The 18,397-nt window shown below is 41.7% G+C and overlaps 1 protein-coding gene across 7 annotated transcripts in view; it reads right to left on the minus strand.

Annotated features, from left to right (window-relative positions):
* The window catches only part of RIPOR2 (RHO family interacting cell polarization regulator 2), a 102,050-nt gene that overhangs the window by 7,831 nt on the left and 75,822 nt on the right, over positions 1 to 18,397 (minus strand). For 4 of the 7 annotated variants that reach the window (XM_033154716.1, XM_033154718.1, XM_033154721.1 and 1 more), the window contains exons 7-18: positions 18,156 to 18,305; positions 17,039 to 17,102; positions 13,763 to 13,806; positions 12,764 to 12,889; positions 11,518 to 11,666; positions 10,987 to 11,116; positions 7,872 to 8,558; positions 6,710 to 6,891; positions 5,270 to 5,447; positions 4,178 to 4,313; positions 2,625 to 2,786; positions 699 to 857 (exon numbers count right to left, since the gene is read on the minus strand). In XM_033154716.1, the coding sequence (XP_033010607.1) occupies positions 699 to 857; positions 2,625 to 2,786; positions 4,178 to 4,313; positions 5,270 to 5,447; positions 6,710 to 6,891; positions 7,872 to 8,558; positions 10,987 to 11,116; positions 11,518 to 11,666; positions 12,764 to 12,889; positions 13,763 to 13,806; positions 17,039 to 17,102; positions 18,156 to 18,305 (2,167 nt within the window). Of the gene's footprint in view, positions 1 to 698; positions 858 to 2,624; positions 2,787 to 4,177; positions 4,314 to 5,269; positions 5,448 to 6,709; positions 6,892 to 7,871; positions 8,559 to 9,505; positions 9,653 to 10,986; positions 11,117 to 11,517; positions 11,667 to 12,763; positions 12,890 to 13,762; positions 13,807 to 17,038; positions 17,103 to 18,155; positions 18,306 to 18,397 lie in introns of all 7 variants that reach the window. The other 3 variants (XM_033154722.1, XM_033154719.1, XM_033154717.1) reach the window with 3 other exon arrangements.

An 18,397-nucleotide genomic window follows, 5' to 3' on the forward strand; every position in this document is an offset into this window, starting at 1 on the left:
CATCTTACTTTCTTCAACCATCCAGGTTATTTTGCTGGCATCTTTGATATGGGACACCTTGTGGCAAACTGCAGAGTTTACACAGGAAGCTTGCCTAACTATTGGTTCATCTAACTCAGTGTGTAATTTATACTGCTTGGCTGAGTTATGGATTGCACTCTTTCGCTGACCTGTCTTGAAATGCCGAGATTGACCCTGGGACGTTATGTGTTCTACCACCGAGCTATCACCCTTCAACTAAAACAGACTTTACATTACATCATTCGCAATAGCTTCAAGACTCTCTCGGCTAATAGAAGTTACGTGTTTGTGTGTGAATGTGTATGGTTTTTATACAAATTAACACATAGCAGATCCTGCTATTTAGGGAGAGCCCTTCAGATTTTCCCCAGCCGTAGGATCAAAAGGTGTCATTTTTGCCTTAGTTCAAAGCACATCGTTCATGTGTGCATTGTGAATCTTAACTTAAAACATATTCCTGATTTTATTCAGTAATATCATATAATAGCAGTTGTAATACTTTGTTACCTTTTCCCCCTCTTTCTTTGTTAAACAAAATGAATTAATAAAAATTAATTAAATAAAAATAAATTAAAAAATAAAACATACTCCTGGATTCTTTGGAGCAGCAAATGTAATTATTTCATGCTGTGCTTTTTTTTTAAGATATGGGTAACTTCCCTGGGAAACATCCTTACCTTCTCTTGCAAGCTGAAGCAAATAATTTGCCAGATCATGGACATTTTTGTTGGCAAAATAGTTGTAATACTGGAAAACTGTTATGATTTCCAAGGGCAGACTAGAGGAGAGGACAGGCTCCGCTCGGTCCAAGATATGTGATACCAAGGTTTTGAACACTGTGTGTGACAAGATAATAAAAAAGCAGATTAAAATTCTAGGAGGCACTGTGCTGATTTGTTTAATAAGTTTGCAAGTCACGCTACCATGAATGCGGATGTTGCTTTTGATTCACGTTACTTCCCTAGTGCATCAGAGCCTACCTTCACTATGCCAATGGCACTCATGATAGGGCTGCCACACATCCAGAATTTCCCAGACACTGCCGGGATTTGGCCATCAGAAACAGTGTCCAGGCAGGAATCACTGAAATGTCTGGGGAAATCTGGATGTATGTATGTATGACCAGCAGAAGCACCATTGGTGGTACATCTAAGCCCAAGAGTGCTTTATGCACGCCTCTTCTGTGGACATGCCCCTAGCTCAGAGCTGCTCTCTACCAGCAGAGAGGCACCCCTGTCCCATCCTAATCATCTACAGCCAGTGGATCAGGGCTTAGGATTGCTCTCTAAATCACAGTAGAGCACGAGGACTAAGGAACTTAGGCAAATGCATAACATAAGAGTTGGGTTTTTATGAAGGATTTGAAGCAAATAAAAAGGTGGTAGCACACAGGTGGTGTGGGCAACAGTTACAAGCATACAGAAAAAGGCCTGAGTGTTGTAAATGAGAGTAAAGCCTCATGGAATAAACCTCAACGTAGAAAAACATTGGACTAGGGGTAGGTAGAGGGTGGTAGGAGTAGGATTTGGAAAGGAAACCAACAGAACCACTTTGAACCTTAATTTGATCAACCTGTAGTAGTAGCAGCAGCAGCAGTAGTTCAGTATTAAGTACCACATTCAACAGCTCAGTTATTGCTAAATGTGTGGCCATGCAATGATGCCAGCCTGGTGGTATCCGTCTCTTGGAAGACAATGGAGGACTGTGAAATTAAACCAATGGAGAGTTACAGCACCTTCTGTGGCTGTAGAGACCAATACAGGAGAGACATGTTTTGTTGTAGCTTGCCAATAGGCAATTCAAGAGGATCTAAGGGATTCTGGAAGGCCAAAACTCAGCTGTGAGCCAGTTAATGGGTTTTGGGGTAATAGGAGCTTGCTACTTCTGTAAAAGGATGCAGGTGGCACTGTGGGTTAAAGCACAGAGCCTAGGGCTTGCCGATCAGAAGGTTGGTGGTTTGAATCCCTGTGACCGGGTGAGATCCCGTTGCTCAGTCCCTGCTCCTGCCAACCTAGCAGTTTGAAAGCACGTCAAAGTGCAAGTAGATAAATAGGTACCACTCTGGCAGGAAGGTAAATGGCATTTCTGTGCGCTGCTCTGGTTCGCCACATGACCCGGAAGTTGTACGCTGGCTCCCTTGGCCAATAAAGCGAGATGAGCGCTGCAACCCCAGAGTTGCCCGCAACTGGACCTAATGGTCAGGGGTCCCTTTACCTACTTTTGTAAAGGGGACCTATATTTCTCAGGAATCTGCTGAAAAATGCACACAAAGCATATCTATCCACAAATAATATAAAACAAAAGATGAGTAACTGGAAGACTGGAGCAGAGTAGCAATTTTTGCCTGACTGTATACACTAGTTTATATAAATCAGCAACTAAATCAATATTTGTGCTTCAAAAGCCCTTTGTATGAGTTAAGTCATTTTGCATTTTGGAAAATATAACAAAATATTTTAGTGTGCAAATGTCAGCAAGCATCTTTGAACTACTTAATGTAGCTGTCAGTGGTCATTATTTCTGCTGCAGAGATTTCTTGCAGACATCATCAACGAGATGGATGCTCTCTGCTGCTACTATAGAAACACACTGGAAAACTGTACCTGTTTCTGCAAGTCCTGGGCACTCATCATTCACCGTTGTAGCGAACATGGCATCCAGTTGTTTGATCATCTTGTCAGCAGAAATGTGGTAGAATCCAGAAGGATTGGTACATTTACTCCAGAAGGAAAGTAGAGAAGTCCTTTTCTGGAATTCCGGAATTGCTGGTGGGAAAGAAGATCACAGAAGAGAGATTGTCACCATTTCAGCATAAGAAAGATAAATATTCTAATCACAGCTGAATGTTTGCAAAGCTTAAGAGGCCCCACTGAAGGAACATGGACTGAAAACGCCAACTTCATTTGAAATAATAAGGGGTTGCATTGGCTTTTTGGAGTGAAAAATCTAAAAGGCAAAAGCTGATTTGTTCTGATTGAAAAGGATAACCATAATTCAATTGCTAATCACCCTTTGTATACTTTGGACATGGATCCAGGTCAATGTAAGCACCTTTATCCCATTGATTCCATGTACATTTCTATTGAAAATCAATGGCTCACAAGCTTGACTGGATTGTATGTGCATACAACAGAAACTGACTTCAATCTAGGGCTATTGCTTTTCTGCACATCCAGGCACTATGGTAAAGGGTTTGGTTTCTTAAGAATTTCAGATCTCATTGTTTTAAAAAAGGAAGACGCAAACTTAAATCTAGCCCACATAGTGGCAGAGAAATGCATTGATAATATATTATGAAATTTACAGGAAATGTTTGTGAACATGCATTTCACTTCTGAAACTAATAATTTATTTCAGTTTTCAACATTTTTTGTATCCTAACCTATGACTAAAGCCTATGATGCATGTAGGAGGGGAAACAGAAACTGCTAATCTGTTTTATAGTCCTTAGAAATATGGCTGTTTAATTTCAAAGATCTGGTGGACATGAATAATGCAATTATCGTGAACACACTTTAAAAACAACACACCCTGAATAAATACTTGTGAATAAATGGATTTGTTGTTGTTCAGTCATTCAGTCGTGTCCGACTCTTCGTGACCCCATGGACCAGAGCACGCCAGGCACGCCTATCCTTCACTGCCTCTCACAGTTTGGCCAAACTCATGCCAGTCGCTTCGAAAACACTGTCCAACCATCTCATCCTCTGTCGTCCCCTTCTCCTTGTGCCCTCCATCTTTCCCAACATCAGGCTCTTTTCTAGGGAGTCTTCTCTTCTCATGAGGTGGTCAAAGTACTGGAGCCTCAACTTCAGGATCTGTCCTTCTAGTGAGCACTCAGGGCTGATTTCTTTGAGAATGGATAGGTTTGATCTTCCTGCAGTCCATGGGACTCTCAAGAGTCTCCTCCAGCACCATAATTCAAAAGCATCAATTCTTCGGCGATCAGCCTTCTTTATGGTCCAGCTCTCACTTCCGTACATTACTACTGGGAAAACCATAGCTTTAACGATACGGACCTTTGTCGGCAAGGTGATGTCTTTGCTTTTTAAGATGCTGTCTTAAAAATACAGGACTGTATTGCACGCCATGCTTAAGGAATATTTAAAAAGGCACCCATCCTTTCAAAATGGACACTGTCTATGCCAGGTCTTACCTTCGCTTACAGGTCTGATGTTCCCTGTGTTCTCATTGCTGATCTCTGCAAGACTCTCAATCACCAGAACCTGCTGGGACAGCTTATCAAGGAGGTTTCTTGTCACAAAGGGAGTTTTACTGGAGAATACAATTTGCTAGTGAAACAACAAAGAAAAGCAAAATTTTGCATGTTATGTATAATAAATTCTCTGGATAGAACTTACATTAATTCTGCTGATATGTGTAATGCGGAAGAATATGTATTTTAGCAAGCAAAAATAGTATTTTATTGTACAGATGGGATCTTCAATGAAGTGTTGCAGTGTGAGGTTGTCCTGCTCAGGATTCCATCCAGTCATGCCATCTATCAAGATATTCCACCCCATCATCCCAAGTTTTCAATCCCCTCCCAACTTTTGTGTGTGTGTGTGTGCGCATGTGCGTGCGTGCGCGCGCGCGCGCGCGCACACACACACACAAAAGTTGGGTGCCTCCCCCTCTCTGCCAAGCAGTGGCAAGAGCCCATGGGGTTCTAGACACTCACAGAGGTTCTGTGGTCCTTTGGAGAATTGAGACATGGTGGAGACTGTCGTGGCACTAAGAAATATGGTTTATTTCTGTTTCTATTTACACCTTCAGTCACCATGGAGGGAGTCATAGCATGGTCATTTCAAGAGGGGTTTGTCTCCCACAGTAGTGCAGCTGAGATGTCCAAGGCATTTTTCCCAGCCAGCCTGCAGCCAGCCTGCTCAAGATGGATCCCAGTCTTTTTTTCTTCTTCCCAGCAACCCTTGCTCAAGGCTCTCTTTCCCTGTCACTTCACACCCAGTTACCCTGGCAACCTTACAAACCCCCAGTCTCTGCTCACACTTCAGGGCAAGGGGAGGGGGGGGGCGGCGACAGTTCTCTTGCATTGCCAATGGCCCTCAATGACCCTGTATTGTTTCTTAATGGCTCTAGCTTGCCCAGGTAGTTTTGCAAGGCCTAGCCCAGGAATTCCTCTGCAGCTTGTATTTCTCCCTTCACATCCTAAATAATCAAAATCCTAACATTTTTTTAATTTCTAGGGTTTAGGGGGTCCCCCCCCAAAAAGGTATCCCACTATAGGTACCTGAATAAGCTGTGTGCAGTACTGTAAGTGCTTGACTATGGTGATATCAAGGCTTTCATTCCCCGTGGTCAACGGAAGAGGACTCCCAGCGACACTGGTACCGACTCCTGTGTCTTCTGTCAATGCTTCGCTGAGATGCCCCCTGGCTTCTGGGTGTTCTGACCTGTAACTGTTCATGCTGGGAGGTAAGTGAGTGGTTTGGATTTCTTTTTATGCAGGCTCAATATGACTAACACTACGCAAAAGAGGGATTGTTGAAAGCACCGACCTGTAACCAGAAAGCCCTCACGAGGCCAAAAGGCTTTTAATGAATGCATCATACCTCAAAACTGGCAGTGGCACAAGGTAGCCGGTGCCAAGTAAGTGTCCACATTTAAAGGATATATGGCTTCCACAGTGGCCTACTTGTTTCTCTCGAACAATGCCCCTTTTGTAAAGAGCTCTCGCTGTGAAATCTTTGAAATCGGCCTTCATTAGAACTTGCTTTCTTTTCTTTTCTTTTTTTAAAATAAAAATTAAAAATGCACCAGCCACCCTGATCTGTTGACAACATGGTTTGCCAAACTGTTTTGCAGATTTCACTGGATTATAGATTAGTGGTTTTGAAAAGTTATACAATTAAGACTTAATCTGTCAGTCCTTTACTAGCACATGATTAATTGCTAGGCAAGAAATTAATAAACAACAACCCACGTCGTTGAAGCAGAAGACATGATGATTTCATCAGGTGTTTCAGGCACAGAACTCAGGTTTAACTTTTATTTATTTATTTACAGAATAATACAAATATCAATGTTTAAATGATTGTTTCACTCTTTAAACAATTGTTCCAGTATTTCTCAGTGAAAGGTGGATCATAGAACATTTAAGAAAAGCTAAAGGGTGTTAATAGTTGTGCTGACTAATTTTAAAGCAGCAGCAGGGATGCTACCAGGCTTTTTAGGATGTTCATCCAAACAACATCAAGTTCCTTAACCATCTTAAACAAAGACTTTATGAGTTTTATCAAACAAACTCTTACTCAAAGTAGATCCATTGAAACCAATGGTCTTAAGTTATTCATGCCTATTGATTTCAATGGATCTTCTACACTAAGTTACAGGTAGGTAGCCGTGTTTGTCTGTCACAGTCAAAACAAAATAAAATAAAAAATTCCTTCCAGTAGCACCTTAGAGACCAACTAAGTTTGTTCTTGGTATGAGCTTTCGTTTGCATGCGAAGAGTTGGGGACATTTCAGCCAAACGGTAAATAAAATGTGGGCAACACTGTAAGCAGTTCTTCTAAACTTAATTATAATTGCTCTGTAGGGAAATCACTTATCTATAAACACCAATATTTAGTTTAATCTTCCTTTAACAATGTGTGTGTACCAGGACTGAAAGGACAAATGCAAGAGTTTGGGCTTAAGGAAGAAAAGTACAAGATATTGGCTTCCATACCTGTTTTTCTCAACTTCCGTATCTGAGAATACACAGTCAGTGCCTCGACCACCATTGCAAAGCTCCTCAGTACCACCATCGTCTTCAAAGTCAGAGGTGTTGAGGAAATCAAAACTTTCCAGTGCACTCTCAACTGTTAGGCTTAAGCTGGATGACCTGCTGTGACTGATTGCTGGTCTGCACTGCAACAGGAAAAGCAGAATGAATATGTGAGGATGAGGGAGCTGATGAATCCATACACTCTCACTTCCCCACCCCCAACAAAAAGGCATAGAAACATTTTTAAAAAGAAGAAGAAGAAGAGTTTGGATTTGATATCCCGCTTTTCACTACCCAAAGGAGTCTCAAAGCGGCTAACATTCTCCTTTCCCTTCCTCCCCCACAACAAACACTCTGTGAGGTGAGTGGGGCTGAGAGACTTCAGAGAAGTGTGACTAGCCCAAGGTCACCCAGCAGCTGCATGTGGAGGAGCGGGGACGCGAACCCGGTTCACCAGATTACGAGTCTACCACTCTTAACCACTACACCACACTGGCTTAACAAATACGAAATTCTCTGCATCTTCCTGAAACTACCAGATTCAACAATAGTTTTTCACAATATGTGACGTACTTTCTACTATTGGTGGAGTCTACTTGTGTGAGCTGAATGCTCATTGATTTTAGTCACATAAACATCTGTTATTCACTTTTAATTTATTTATTTATGAATAAAGCTACAGTGGTTCCTCAGTGTTTGGTCGTCTCCGTTGATGAACGTTTCGGAACTTGAACGCCAAAAACCCAGAGTAAATGCTTTCTTTTTCAAATGCGCCTCGGAAGTTGAACGGCTTCTGCTGAGGTACCACTGTATTTTTCTCAATTTTCTCTGTAAATTTGCAGGCCGCCCTTTGCGCCTCGGTTTTTGAATGTTTTGGAATGGTCTTCCGGAACGGATTACGTTCGAAAACCGCGGTTCCACTGCATTTCTATACCGCTATATATGTACAAGGCAGTGTACACTATAAAACAGAAAACATCATTTAAAAGAAAAAATTACAGATAATCATTCAGGTGACTAACTAATAAAAAATTAAACAGCTGCAAAGGCCTGTCAGAACAACAACAACAAAAGTATTCAAGAGATACAAGAAAGTTAAAAGCGAGGATGCCTGACAACTTACTTTTAGGATTTCGTCTAGGTGTGTTACTTCTTGGTCCAAATCCTGAAATTCTTTAAATTGTTCTTTATGAGGTTCAAGTGCTAGAATAAGTCCCTGAAATGCTTCTTCTAGGCTTCCGTCAACACACGATTTATAGCCTTCCGATTCACCACTTATTGACCCCTCACAGTGCAGCTTTTCAGGTGTCACTGGGCATTCTCCTGAAGTGAGTCTTTTAACCAGCTGCTTTGTGATGTTACCTTCAAAAGTATCCAGTTCCACAGGCTTGAGCTCTGACAACTCATCTGTGTCCTGCAGAAGTGACACCTGGGCACTATTATCTAAGAACAGGTTGCTGCTTCTTGAACCTAGAGACTTTTGGCAAACTTCAGAATCTATGCACGAAATCTTATTTTCCTCATTCACTAGCACATGCTCTTGTGGTTTTAAGTCTCTGGATTCAGGTGTAGAGTCTACAGATGAGCTTGTACTGATATTGTCCATCGTGTGAGTTTTTGATAACTTCTGCCCATTGTGTTCTGGGGGCGTGACAGTAATTTCAGGATTAGGGTTGTCTATGGCGCAGGAACCCACCAAACTGGATGATTGAGTGCAATCTCCATTGGGAATATCACTGAAGCTGAATGACAGTGGCCTTTTCTCATTTTCTGCCGTCCCATTTTCAAAGACGTCATCAGGTGAATTTGACTGCAAACGTTAACAGGAACAGTTAAAGATGGAAAACTTTCCACACAAAATTAACGTCAAGCCACTAGCAGAAAATGGAAAAGTGTTAAAGGTCTGTTGACTTACTTGAAGCCTAGTTGTAAAAAAAACTTACCTTTTATTATACTGATTTTTTTAAATGAAATGATATGAACAGGAAGATATCAGTAGGCCAGAAAAAACCACAGCAAACAGAAAAGATCACAGTTGGTCTAGAATGAGCATAGGAAGGTTCTAAACCAATCCTGAACTGATGTTCTGTGAGAGGTATTGCAAACTTACTTAATTTCATGCACAAAACAGAGGAACAAAAAGATTTGTGTTTGCTGACCATATACAAAGTATGTATATGGAATACTGTAATGCCACATAGTATGACTTCATTGGCATTACTACGTGTTGACAGATAATAGGTTAAAGTGTTAGAGGCTGTTTCTCTTTGGTATTTTGTTTCAAAGAGAAACAGCCTCAAACCCCAATGGGGCATAAATATGAACAATTAATTTCTAGCCTGCATCAAATTTATTTTATTTTATTTTCATCCTGCCTTTCACTAAAATTGGTCCCCATTTAAATTTTCTTTCTACGCTGCATATAGAATATTGCTGGAATATTGTTTACAAGATATGAGCCCCCTTCAATGTACATATGTATATATATACTGTACATACATGTATATATGTCTTCTCCCGATGTTCATGTGTTTTCTCTTGATCTCTTGCCCAAAAAGAGGTTACAAAACTAAGGTCAACCATGAACATCAGTTAATTCCAAGTGTGAGTGTACAATAATTTCTTCAACACATGGTCAGCAAACTAGACAGATCTCACTGAGAGTATCAGAATCTGGGCAAGCATGAAAATAAGAGTAATTGCTTGAGCAATGCATGGAGATAACTTATAAAGAGAGCTCCCACCATTCAGACTCACATAATGTTCTAGCCCTGCTCTAGGTCTCAGCCTGAGAGACAGCAGATCACTAAAGGAACGACTGCGGCGCAGCTTGTCAAAGAAAGCATCCTGCAGAGGATCTAAAATGGAAAGCTGGAGCCTGTCTTGTGGAGGATTCAGCCATTTCTTCAACCATTAAGCAAAAAGGAAGCAATTAGTTCAACTAAATCACTTTTAAATGAGACTGTACGTTATAGGAATCTTTGGCTAAAGCAACTCTTGGGAATTAGAACATGTCAAAGGCCTCATAGGGAGCTGCAACAGCAATAAATTTTATATATATATATATATATATATATATATATATATATATATATATATATAGTGTGTGTGTGTGTGTGTGTGTGTGTGTTAAAAGCTAATCAAGCCAGGCTAGCTTCCTGAACCCCTGGATCCAGTACTCAACTTGTAGATAGTGGGAAGAACAAAATCCAGAGTTTAGAGTTGCGTTTGGCTGTAATATGACCTAGAAGCAAAGCAACAAGCAGAAAGAGAGAGAGAGCTATGCTGGACCTTTGCTTGAATCCAAGGCTGTGACTATGGGGGAAACAAGACCCCTTTGGGGTGTTGATGCTGCGAAGCCCTTCATTGCAGACTCAGGTTGTATACATGTGTACATGTGTGCAAATAAACCATACATCATAAAGACACCACAGTCTCTGCAGTGCCTCACTTCCAAAAGGAAACACAAACCCTGTGTAAGCATCCCTGGAAACCCTGGAATCTTGCACTGCTCAGGGATTGGGGTGGTGTGCAACTAATATATATGTTTAAAGTATTCTTGAAGTTTAAATGATCAACTATGTTTATGCTGCTACTGCCTTCAGCCCCCCTCCCCCTTAAAGCAAATTTATGGCCATCCAATAAAAGGGACTTCTCAGTAGTGGCACCCACCCTGTGGAACGCCCTCCCATCAGATGTCAAAGAAATAAACAACTATCTGACGTTTAGAAGACATCTGACGGCAGCCCTGTTTAGGGAAGTTTTTATGACCGATGTTTTAATGTATTTTCATCTTTTGTTGGAAGCTGCCCAGAGTGGCTGGGGAAACCCAGCAAAATGGGCAGGGTATAAATAATAAATTACTACTACTACTACTACTACTACTACTACTACTACTACTACTACTAAAATATCTGCAATGAAGTTTTTCAATAAAGCAGTAGATTGTTTACAAATAAGGAATACACATATTAAGGTAAAATGTTAAAAATATTACTGCAACTTGGGTAATAGCGATGGATCTATTAACAGCCGCTATCATAGTTAAAGGTGACAGGTATTTTAATAGTGGTTATTATGAGTTAGAAATAAATTTATTTTGCTTTAAAAAAGCTTAGAAGAGCATTGAGGAGCATCAGCATTGAACTTATGTAATCACAAAGTGGTGTGAAACTATGCATTGACTATAACTGTTATTTAACCACTGAGTCCGTATTAGAGAGGTGCATTGAACTTACAAAGAATGAGTGATCCTTGAAGGTTGGGGTTTCTGGAGTGCCTTGGCTATACATGGACACTCTCCTTTGGAGAGCAGATGCTTTGTTTGTGCTGCCTGCAGATGGGGTCAAGTCCTCAACATCAAATGGGCTGTAAAAAAAGAAGAAAGAAAAAGCCTCTCATTAGACTGAATTACTGTTACAAGGAGCACTTGTTTTCTGTTCATTTTTAGGTCATCAGAGCAGGGGCCTCCAGCATCTTCCCAGTGAGTCTCTGTAAACAACACATTCACAAGATAACCCTCTGGTACTCTGTGTTAATTAATCTGGAATAACTATGACCTACTGGTTTACATTTTACAGTCATGGAGAGCCAAAGTACATATTGAGATATGAAACCTTATGGTTTTTGTCTCGTATTACTATTCTTAGTTTACAGCAAGTCTTTTCTTCAATCTCCTTATTAGAGAAGGGAAAGACTATGCGCAGGGAGGCAGGAACCCACTTGATCTAAAGCACCATTCGCACAACCACCAAGTCAGCTTCACTTACTGCCAGGTGATCTCCAGATTCAGCTTTATCGTGCCGAGGTCATTGATGTCCACAGCAACAACCTGAGGCTGAGCAGCAAACAACTCTTTTGTCTCACAGGTAACACTTCCCACCAGGATGTGAGTAGCAAGGCCTTTAACTTCTGTGACCTTCAAAAGCAACACATGTTAATAATTAGAAACAGAATAACTATGTATTGTGAATGGCACAGTTAGGTTGGTAGCAGTGCTCAGAGTCAACCACAGTGGAATCTTGGTTTTCAAGCGTCTCGGAAGCTGAACGTTTTGGAAGCCGAACGCTGAAAACCTGGAAGTAATTGCTTCAGTTTTCAAACGTGCCTCACAAGTCGAACGGCTTCTGCTGTGTGTTTTTCCATTTTCTCAATGGAAATTGCTGACAACCCCTTTCGCCTCAGTTGTTGAACGTTTCATAAGTCAAACAGTCTTCCAGAACAGATTATGTTCGACAACCAAGGTTCTGCTGTATTCCGCAATTTTCTACAGTGGCCTTGCTACGTAATATTGCATATTTTTTGAACCGGAAGATGGAACAATCAGCGTTTGACTGTTATGCCCATGAGCAATGATGTGAAAACCTGCCTTTTTAAGGGACATTTGTTTTATCCACGACAAGAAAGGTAAGCTGCCCTAGCACACTTTTGTCAACATATGCCATTTGTTGTTTTTTGGGTACACTAAACTGTGGCTTTCATATTATTACCTAAGATTCAATTTTGCATAAGCATTATATTTGTTGTTGTTGTTGTTGTTGTGGTGGTGGTGGTGGTTGGCTACCCGCCTTTCACCCTAAGGTCCCAAGATGGGTTACTGCATTGAAAACAATATTAAAAACTTTTTTTTTAAAGAGTGGTTGAGAAGGGTAGTGATGCACTGACAACCGAGTTCCTTACCTGACTCAATATATAAAATCACTGCAGGATACCTGGAGTCTCTCACAAAAATTAAAGGCATCCAGGATATGGTCTGAGGGCACATGTACCTTGCTGAAGCTAAGCTCAGCGGGTCTGAGTTTGGTCAGTGACTGGGTGGGAGAATCACATGCACATTGCCTTTGATTCCAAGATGAAAAGAAGGTGGGATTATAAATGTATGAAGATAATACATACAAGTTCAATTAATAGCGGGAAGTCTGAATGGCACTGCTTACTACCTGTAGAGCAGCATTATAGTCCTGCTTGGCTGACATGTGGCTAGTTAACTGAAAACCATTATACTTATACTGATACCTTAATGGAGATCAACCCAACGATAAGAGGGAGGAAGACCATTTCTTCTCCATCCCAGCTTTGCTTGCCATTGACTTCTATTTTGCCTTTCAGTTTCCATCTCTGACGGCCATACCTCATGAAAATCTGTGAAAAAAAGGGAAAGTTGTAGTGTGTTCTCACAGCTCACATATTTGTACTATCTGTTTCTCTCTCTTACACTCTGTCTCTTTGAACAAACCATAGTGAGAAGGATAAGAGTTTTATCCAACCTAATAGCTACAATGCATGCACAGTGACAGAACACCACTATGCATTTTACTGTTCGACCTCTCTCTTTTTTTAATGACGACAACCACAATGTAAAGCATAGCTTTTGTAATCTTCCAGAGAACAAGCCGAATAGATTTGTACTCTGCAGTTTCAGAACATTAGGAAGAAGAGAAAGCTAAGGAATGCTTGCTTTTGTTTAGGGGTGCTATGGAAGTTTGGAAACCTTGAATGTCAATGCAAACAATGTGTTTTCATGCAGCGTCACCAACGCACCCCACTTGAGCACAGACTCACAAATTGTGGCCTGGCCAGAGACAGGGATTACGTTGTAGGTCCTACTTGTTGTTGAACTTACATCTCTGTCCTTGAAGGGGGGGGGGAGAGAAATGAAAAGGAGAGAGAGGCTGGCTTGTACTTTTCTAATTGATCAGCTCAAGTCAGCCTGTCCTGGCTGGATATGGGAGCCACAAGAGGAAGAAAACCTATGCCAAGAACAAAATATTGAGAGACATGCTGACACCCTTCCAAAACAAAGCTAAAGAAAGATCTGTTGTTATCTTGCTAGCCATCCATCAGCTCTCTGGGACCAATTTCATAGTCTTTACGTGGGAAAGGCTCAGAGTGCATTCATCCATAAATAGAGAATAGTGGGACCTTTCTTGCTGTGCAGGATATGAGAACAGGAAGAAATGCCACGTGGAAACCTTTGAATGTGATGGAAAATGCCATTTTTACAAAGTCACTCACCTCATACTGGTCTCCAGGGCAGAGTCGAGCAAAACCAGCCAGACCTAGGAGCCAACAACATTTGAGATCTGTTTCAGAAGAAATGCTTATGCCCTCTCTTTCTTACATCAGTGACTCTATACTTGGAACTTGATCACCAACACTCCACAATGCTGCCAAAGCTCTTATGCCATTGAGAGAGCAACTCTGAACTCCATCCTCCTCTCTCGCCAAAGGAGGAGGATCCAAGCTGCTCCATCCAACGCCTTAAACTACTGCTCCTCTGAAAACGGTAGTGATGGATGCCTGGTTTATTGTTTCCTGTTACTAGGGTTTGTTGTGGGGTGCATGGGGAGATTGTTGGGGTAGTTGGTAGGTTCATTTATTTGGGAGCCCTGAATGCCTAATTTATTCTCTGTTCCCTGGCAGGATTTGTCTGCTGACTTCTGACCAGGCTTTTTAAGTACAGCTCACCAAGAGAGATAAAGAATCAAGCTCATCTTCAAACAGGCAGTGCACTGGGCAGCACACGGATACTGCAAAATCTTCCATCTCATATTCTCCCTCCCCATACACCAGGCTTTGTTGATTATATTTCTTGAAATAGGCAGAATTATGAGGACAATCAATTACCTTCCTTTTTATGTAGTAACAGCAGCAGCTACTATTACTACAAATAAAAAAAATATAAAGGACCCTTGGCAGTTAAGTCCAGTTGCGGACGACTCTGGGGTTGCGGCGCTCATCTCGCTTTACAGGCCGAGGGAGCCAGCGTTTGTCTGCAGACAGTTTTTCCGGGTCATGTGGCCAGCATGACTAAGCTGCTTCAGGCACAACAGAACACCAAAACCAGAGCAGCGCACTGAAACGCCATTTACCTTCCTGAAGGAGCGGTACCTATTTATCTACTTCCACTTTTGGGGCGTGCTTTTGAACTACTAGGTTGGCAGGAGCTGGGACCAAGCAATGGGAACTCAGCCCGTCGCGGTGATTCGAACCGCTGACCTTCTGATCGACAAGCCCAAGAGGCTCAGTGGTTTAGACCACAGCGCCACCACACAAATAGTAATTAATAAATGAAATAGGGAACATTTTCCTGTTAACTTTTAAAATCCTCACAATTCTGAACCAGAGAGGGCCACTTCAAATATGCTCCCCACCCCCACATTCCACATACAAAACACATACGGTATTTGACTATCCAGAAATGTAAGATGAGGGTTCAGCTCCCTGTTGTGAAGGGTGAAAAACTGTCTACTAGGTGTGCTCTTTACTGGAGTGAAAGGGTAACCCCACTCAGGAATAGCAGAGCACACGTGGGCCTCTTGACTGGGGGTACATATTTGGGACGTTCATTCTACATGACAGGCAGAGCACAAAGAAAGTTCAGATGAAGGTAAAATGAGTTACAATTCCATTTGCAGCACTCCTGAGTTCTATACCCACCCAACTCCTCTGCCCCACAGAGCCTATGGATTGCTTATGAACTCTTGCTGTGGGGAATTTTTGATCATATCCCAGGCATATGGTGTTCACCAGAGGAAAGGAACATACCAACCAATTCACCCACAATCGACATTATTAACCACAATAACTGATCATCATTATTATCATTAATAATAAGGCACTCAGCTACATGATCACACTGGCAACATAGATACACTGCTGCATTTTGCACAGCTCACCTGATTTACTAGTTTTGATTATGGAATCAGACAGCTTATATTTGTGCAGGTGATAGTGGCCTGAATATATATATACAGTATAGGGATGTCAATGGAAGTATAGCTGCGTGGCACCGCTGTTTTTAGCCCAAAGGTGGCAGCAGCCCCTCACAAGCTGTGCTGACTTTTCATGTATTTAAAGGGTTTTTTGGAGAAATTATTCATTTGCGGTCTACAAAATAATTATTCCGGAGCAACTTCACTTAAATAACATACTCAGGAACAACCTCGCACCGGCACAATAGCAGGGAGGAGAAAAGGTGCTCTGTTTTAATCAATGAAAACCTGTCACAGAAATCCCGTGTCAAACTCGGAAATAGGACACATATCTCCTGAGTCCCAATATCCTTAATTCATGGGAACTGGTTTCCTTTCTGCTGTCACATAGCATTTATTAAAACAACATTATTTGGGGCAAATGTCACTCTTGGACTAATGGCTGGTCTAACATATCTTGACACGGCTGTGCCCTGTAGCTTTATTCTTATAGCCAAGGGGATCTTTCCCTCTGCCTGTGAAAATAAAGACATTGTTTCTCCTGCCCTGCTCCAACTTCCAGAACAATGCAGCCCTCTTTCAGGTTCGTATTACCTCCCGCTTTCTAATTTATTTATTATTTATAAATAATTTAAATTTACTAGCACGCCGCCATTGGCTCCATCTCCCTTTTGATGCCTTAGTATGGGACAACTTGATCTCTGCAGCCCATCTCCCCTGTTAAACACATGGCCTACTATGGGGCAAACAGAAGCAGGTGAAAACAAATGAGAAATGAAAAACTCTTAAGGCATTCCCAAACTGCCCCTGCATCAGTTTGCTGTGCACCGGTGCACATTAGGAACCCTAATGAAAGTCTAATTTGTGAGGCCTGGGCTTCAGAGCTCGAGACTGTTGCATCCTGTCATATATGGTTAGGGTTTAAGCTCCAGCTTCCTGAAACATAGGCTCCAAAGTGTTTTTTTTCTGGTTTAATCCCAGCACCTACATTCATTACTACTTTCTGGGGAAACCTTTATTGCACGGGTTTACTTGGGTTCACATGCAAAGGAGAAGCAGACTTTTGCAACATCAATATGCGGAATGACAAAATCTCAATTGCCCGGTTTGCGAAGGACCATAGCTCAGTGGCGGAGCTCATGCTTTTAAAAATCAAAGGCTTGATTCTGGGAAATATATTACACTCCCATTATAATCTAGATAGGTATTAAAAAAATACTCTCATTCTTTGTCCCAGAATCCCTGAGAGTGACAGCATTTCTTAGCTGTCCCCCAAGCTTCACCCCAACCGTATCACTTTGAAGAAGAAAGCATGCTGAAAGTCTTAGAAAAATGTGCTGTAAATACTTGATATTTCACCATGTACAATTCCTGCCTGTTGCTTTGAGTGTCGAGCAGAGCAGAGGGGTTCTAAAGCGCCCTTAACCAATGGGATGTGAGAAGGAAAACAAACCTCTCATCTAAATTGGTTTGTGCTCTCAGTGTTCTCAGAAACACAAGCACAGAGAGAGGGAGCGAGACAGTGCTTTCACTGTGCTATTTGTGCAGTGAAAGTAATGTAAAGTCAGCCAATTACCTTTCATCTTAATGCAGAACTCTCCCATTAGATTTTCCAACTCTCCTTCAATAGTACACATGTTCTGTGTGGGAAAAGAGGAGACTAGTATCAGTTCAACTATCCAAAATAACGGCTATTTTCTTCCTCATTGTCCACGGAGTCAGGAGCTTAGCAAGTCTTCCCCAATGTCTAGACTCCAGCGAGCCAGGCTGAAATCTTTACAAGTCATGAAATTCTGGAGCAAGCAATCCCTTTTGACTGCTGGCAGGGCTTAGAAGTCCTTTCAGGACTTCTAGAAAGCCATGGCCAACTGTAGCTCTTCCAGGGCATGCACACACAGTGAAATGCACACTTGTGCAATTTTCACATGTGACAATTTATAGAGAAGCTCTACAATTTCCATATGGAAATGCTTTCCAAGTGGGAATTTTGTAATGATATTTTTTTTTGTAACAGCCCACAACCCTCCAGCTCTTGGTCTCAGACAAGCACTTAGAAGCTTCTCTCAGTCCTTCTGCACCTGGGAATGAAGTCTAGCTCTGCCTTCAGTACTCCAGCTTCTCCTGCCCCCCTGCAATTCCCTCTAGCCTGCAAGCCACATCTTCTGCCCCTCCCCAGTCCAGAACTCCCGCACAAGTGTTTCTAAAGCTCATCCTCTCCCACGCAGAAATGGGCACTGAAAGAGTTGAAGTGAAGCCCCGGTAGACAATTTTACAGACAATTTCCCAGTCTGTTAAACCTCTGTTCCCCCAGATAACTTTCAAAAATTCTGGAATTGAAATTATTACACCAGTCAGGATTTTATTGGTGAAAGAATACTTCCTTGCTGATTACTTCCATGGTAAAGGAAGAAATCCATTCCAATATCTGTTGGGCAGTTAACACTGAACAAGTGTTGATCCTCTTGTAACTCTTGGGTTAGCAAGATGAGGTCCACAGTATGAACCTCCACTCTGGGAGGTAGGATCCACAAGGTTGCACACATATGATGCTATTATCAGCGGCAGCTGATTCCATGCTTTGATCAATCTATAATCTGTCTTCTCAGCACTATAACAACTCAATCAATGCTCCCACCACAAATTAGTGGTAAATTTAACCCGGGGAAGATTACGTGCAATGGGCCATCATGTACCTCTGTGTATTCTTTGTAGCTTTTGTTGATTTCTGTCAAACTCTCCCGAGCTGCTCTACTGGCAGGGGACAACCCAAATGCTTGTTTCATTTTGCTGGCACCATCGCGGAGCCGTCTTTGGATACAATAAGCTTCAAACAGTTCGTCAACCTGAGTGGAAAAACAATAGACCTTCTGAGTTTTGTTTTAAGGGAAAGAAAAAGGAAAGTTAACTGAAAGGAAGTTAAATGAAGCAATCCAGA

The sequence above is a fragment of the Lacerta agilis genome, chromosome 7, assembly GCF_009819535.1.
Source record: "Lacerta agilis isolate rLacAgi1 chromosome 7, rLacAgi1.pri, whole genome shotgun sequence".
NCBI lineage: Eukaryota > Metazoa > Chordata > Lepidosauria > Squamata > Lacertidae > Lacerta > Lacerta agilis.